The sequence below is a fragment of the Mastomys coucha genome, unplaced genomic scaffold (genome assembly GCF_008632895.1).
Source record: "Mastomys coucha isolate ucsf_1 unplaced genomic scaffold, UCSF_Mcou_1 pScaffold22, whole genome shotgun sequence".
NCBI classification, from domain to species: Eukaryota; Metazoa; Chordata; class Mammalia; order Rodentia; family Muridae; genus Mastomys; species Mastomys coucha.
The window spans coordinates 133,234,637-133,238,919 of record NW_022196905.1 but is presented as its reverse complement, the minus strand read 5'-3'; the positions used below and the strand labels follow the sequence as shown (position 1 = coordinate 133,238,919).

Below are 4,283 nucleotides of genomic sequence, written 5' to 3'. Positions count from 1 at the left end.
GTGTCTTTAGAACATCCTCACCCTCATTCTCATTCTACCTGTCAGACATTTGGGGGTCTCTCTTGGAAACTTCTGGAAGTCTGGGTGTGGACTTTTGCTGTCCTCCTAGCTTCCTAGTCTTGAAGACAGGGCTGGAGGACCCATTGTGACACGAACCCTGGTGGAGTCTTCCTTGCTGGGCTATTTCCCTGCTGTGGTGGGGAAACTACCTGGAAACCAGTCTTGGCTGGTTGGCTCTCATTCACATTCTGTCTGTTGAAGTGAGGAGCCCTGTGGCTCTGGCTACCAGAGGCAGCTGCCGAGGGCTGTGGTAGTCAGTTTTAGAGTCAGCCAGAAGGGGTCCTCACAGGGACATCCCCAAGGATGGCCTCTCCAGGTGAATTCTTGCTGTCGCTATATCTAGGTTGCAGGGAGCAGAGAAGGGCTTAGGGGTGTCCCAGGCTTCCCCCGCCAACTCCTCATCTGAGTGGGTGGAGCTTTGTGATTGGCGCATGGCTTGTCTAGTAAGCTGGCAGCATCCCCATTTTCCAGATGGGGAAACCCTGAAGGCATCTCCTCCCAACCTTGCAGCTCCTTGGCTGTGTGGCTCAGCTCCAGAGGTGGCAGGATTCCAGTACATTGCCAAGAATGTCCCTGAGCCCAGAGCATTCCATGGCAGAGTCAAGGAGCTCTAAGTGGTCTTTCCAGTGTGGCTTTTGGGTCTAGAGATCCATTACTGGCATGCCGCCTTGCTGGGAACAGCTCAGAAGTTCAGGTCGACTGTGTGTGTGTGTGAGTGTGTGTGTGTGTGTGTGTGTGTGTGTGTGTGTGTGTGTGTGTGTGGTGTAACGGGAGCTTTGTTCTCTAGAGCTGCTGGCCAGGCGCCCATGGGTCATTGAGTAACTGATACATAAACATCCCATCCCAGGCTACTCACAATATTGTAGCCGGGACAGGGCTAGTGGACTCTGTCTGTCCTTCCTCTAGTCATCAGACATTGTCACTCACACATCTGCATAGGATAAAGGGAAGTGACTTTGACCTGAGAGGGGCTTAGCCACTAATGCATGCTGGACTCAGCTGTGTCACACATGATAACATCCTTAGACTCCCAAAGAGTGCATCTGCTGCACATCAAAGGTGCCACGGTGGTGGATCAACAGTTTATTTACTTAATTATTTTTTTTATTTTAAAGCTGTGGTCTCAAGTAGCCCAGGCTGCCCTTAAGCTCCCTTACGTTGCCAAGGAATCTTCTTGTCCCTACTTCCATAGGAATAGGTTTACAAACACTCATCACCATACTTATGTAATGCAGTGCTGGGGCTGGGGCCCAGGGTCTTGTGTGACTACGTCACCAGCCTGTTTTTGTTTCTTGAGAAGAGTGGCCTTGAACTTGAGATCCTTCTGTTAAGCTACCTCGTCTGGCTCATGACCACCTATCTTGATCTGGGGGGCAGAAAGGGGGCTTATCTGAGTAGGAGCTCTGTGGCCATTCTCTATGGCTGAGTTTATCTGCATTAAGTTCAGTCAGGAGATATTGGATTGGGGAATTGGACCTATTGAGCACTGGGCCTTGGAGAGTCCCAGCTTTCTTTTGGTTTTTATTTCTGAGTTTTTGTTTTGTTTTTGAATTTTTTGAGACTGGATCTTGTGGGTCCCAGGCTGACTTCGAACTTACTTTGTTTCTGAGGATGACCTTGAACTCTAGTGCCCTGGCCTCTGCAAAGTCAGTGACACCTACTCTGTGCATGTTGAGGCAAGTGAGGCATCAGAGGACCACAGTTGGTATCGGCCGTCCACTCTTGCAGGCCCTGTGAGTGGATGGCCCATTCATTTCTTGTTGGATTGGTCACAGCAGGAGGGTCATCACTAGGTTGTGACTCACCATGTCACTTTTTTTGTGAAGAGATGCTTCTTTGTAATAGTTGGTTGATGGGAAATTTTTACTGCATGAGCAGTTCTGATCTTATTTTGGGTCTTAAAATAAAATCGGTGCCATTGGAACATTGAGTCATTTTAAATAGTTTTTTGGGCTCAGATTCATCGTTGACATTCACACCTTAGGCGAGTCTTTGCTTTTTATCTTAAATGTGTAGGTAGGAGACGTCTCAGGGTGGAGGAGGCTGGCATGTCTCCCGTTGTTTGGTGGGTGGTGTGGTACCTTGTAGGTACCTGCTAGGAGGCCTGTCCATTCGGGCAGGATGTCACTAAGTGTTGTGTAGGGGAGAGTGTCTCTGGGGAGAAAGTGGAGTGGGAAGGAGGGGGCACTTTGCTTGGAGTTCTGCATGGTATAGGCTGTGAAAGCCAGGTGTAGATTAATTATATTTGGGGCTGATACCGTCCGCACAGCAGTGGTGGGGCTCTGTGTCCTCTTGTCCCCAGGAATTGTGGAACTTGGGGGCAGTGTAGCAGCCTCTTCCTCTGTTATGGGCCTGTGTATTTCAGGGACTAGGTTCTCCAGGCTGACCTCAGCTCTGTCTTCAGCGGGTGGCTGAACCTCTGCTGAGCGCCTGGTGGCCCTCAAGGTGTGAACACTCATTCAGGTGCTGCTGCTTTTCTCCCTGTCTTCTGTCTGCCTTGTCTTATTCACCGGCCCTCAGGACTCAAGCCTCACTCCTCTCTCTCAGCTACCAGCCGCACCCCTTTTGCTGTTTCTCATGGCCTCTGGCCCTCCGAGCAGGCTTATTTCAGGAACAGTGGAGGTTGGCTTGTAGCCCAGTCTGGCGTTGCTTCCGATGCCCCTCAGAGGTTAGGGCATTTCATCAAAGCCTGCTTTACAAGAGGGAGGCGCTGTACACACAACAGCAGGAGAGGCAGCCGCCCTTCCCATTTTTTTTCCTTTCTTTTTTTATTTTTTTATTTTTTTGCTTCGGCTGCGATAGGGGTACTGCTTCAGAACTGGGCCCAGCTTGGTGGCCTTGGGACTTTCCTGACCCAGTGCAGTTCTTCTCCAAAGGGTTCCCTTCAGAGTCATAAGGGAGAGTACCTGAATGCCTTCCTGAAAGAACCTCAGAATTTCACAGGAGAGCTGTACCTTGGGGACATTCACACCAACAAGATAATAGGGAGTTGGTTGGAGGCACATCTGTAAACCATGTATGCGAGCAGAGGGTCTGGGGTTGTCGACTGGGCCACTGCCCTCCTGCTCTGAAATCTGCTGTAGAAGCCCCAGCTGTTTAGGTCCCAGGGGTGTGATACATACATGTGGACTCTTTACCATATTTTTCTTTCTACTTTTAGGGCCTGAGGATGCCTTGGAGACAAGCCTGAGAGCCCATGGGTCCCACGTCGTTAAGCATGTGCCCGAGAAGCGGCCTGTGCCCATTCGCAGGAAGAGAAGTATTGGTGAGCACGGAAGGCTATGGGGCAGCTGGAAGGGGGCAGGTTCTTGCCGGAGCCGTGAGCCGTGAGTGCTCCCTGCTAACTCAGAGGCCTCTGGGCACAGCCATGTATCTCTCCTCCACCAAACAAAGGCTTCTCTGGCCTCCTGCCCTCCCCAGGGAGGCAGCCCTCTTTCTCTTCTTTAGAATGTCTCCCGCCTGCCCTTCTGCAGTCTTGTGCTTGGGCCAAGAGTTTCCAGGAGGGGAACATTATAAATTCCTTAAGTGCCCAGTCTTGTCAGGGCCTGTCTGCGAGGAGGCTTCGTTGGAAAACGTGGCCATGCTGCCTTTTCAGTCCCTGAGGGGAGCTCCAGCATGCTTCTGGGCTTCAGCTGCAGAAGCTGGGTGCAGCCTGGAGTGTGCTGGGGCCCACAGCTGGAGGACACGTCCTCCAGAGACCCTGCCGCATTCACCTTGGGCTCCAAGGTTCCACCTGACCCCGACTCTGAGAAAAAAAAATGTTATGTTCTCCCAAGACCTATGTCTTCTCTTCATAGGGTGGAATTTCAGGTGTGATCCACCCAGTCCCTGCTCAGCTAAGGGGGCTGTCTCTGTACTGTTCAGGTACTGGCTGCTGTGTGATCCTGCGCTAGTAGACCTCTCTCTCTGAGATGTAGTTACCAGGAAAAAGGTAGATTTTACCCATTCCTAGTTACTGGCAGGGAACGTTCCTGAGGTAAGACTAGATGGTAGCTTCCAGCCAGACCTCAACTATCTCTACTCCCAACTGAGCCGAGGGGTCCTGACTGCCATCTAAAGTACTTACATGGGACCCACTTAGACCCTTAGACCCACTCTCTACAAGGGCTGTCATGAGAAACATAGAGTGGTCAAGCCCCGGAGCCCAGAGCAGTGTGCCTGGCCCAGTGTTTGGGGCCTCTGTGTTGGAGGGACTCACATCCAGAAGGACAATGCTGCCCCCC

The 4,283-nt window shown here is 51.5% G+C and overlaps 1 protein-coding gene across 2 annotated transcripts in view; it reads left to right on the top strand.

The window, feature by feature from the left end:
* The window catches only part of Pdgfa (platelet derived growth factor subunit A), a 20,390-nt gene that overhangs the window by 4,404 nt on the left and 11,703 nt on the right, over positions 1 to 4,283 (top strand). For both annotated transcript variants that reach the window (XM_031338458.1, XM_031338459.1), the window contains one exon: positions 3,221 to 3,325. In XM_031338458.1, the coding sequence (XP_031194318.1) occupies positions 3,221 to 3,325 (105 nt within the window). The remainder of the gene's footprint in view (positions 1 to 3,220; positions 3,326 to 4,283) is intronic.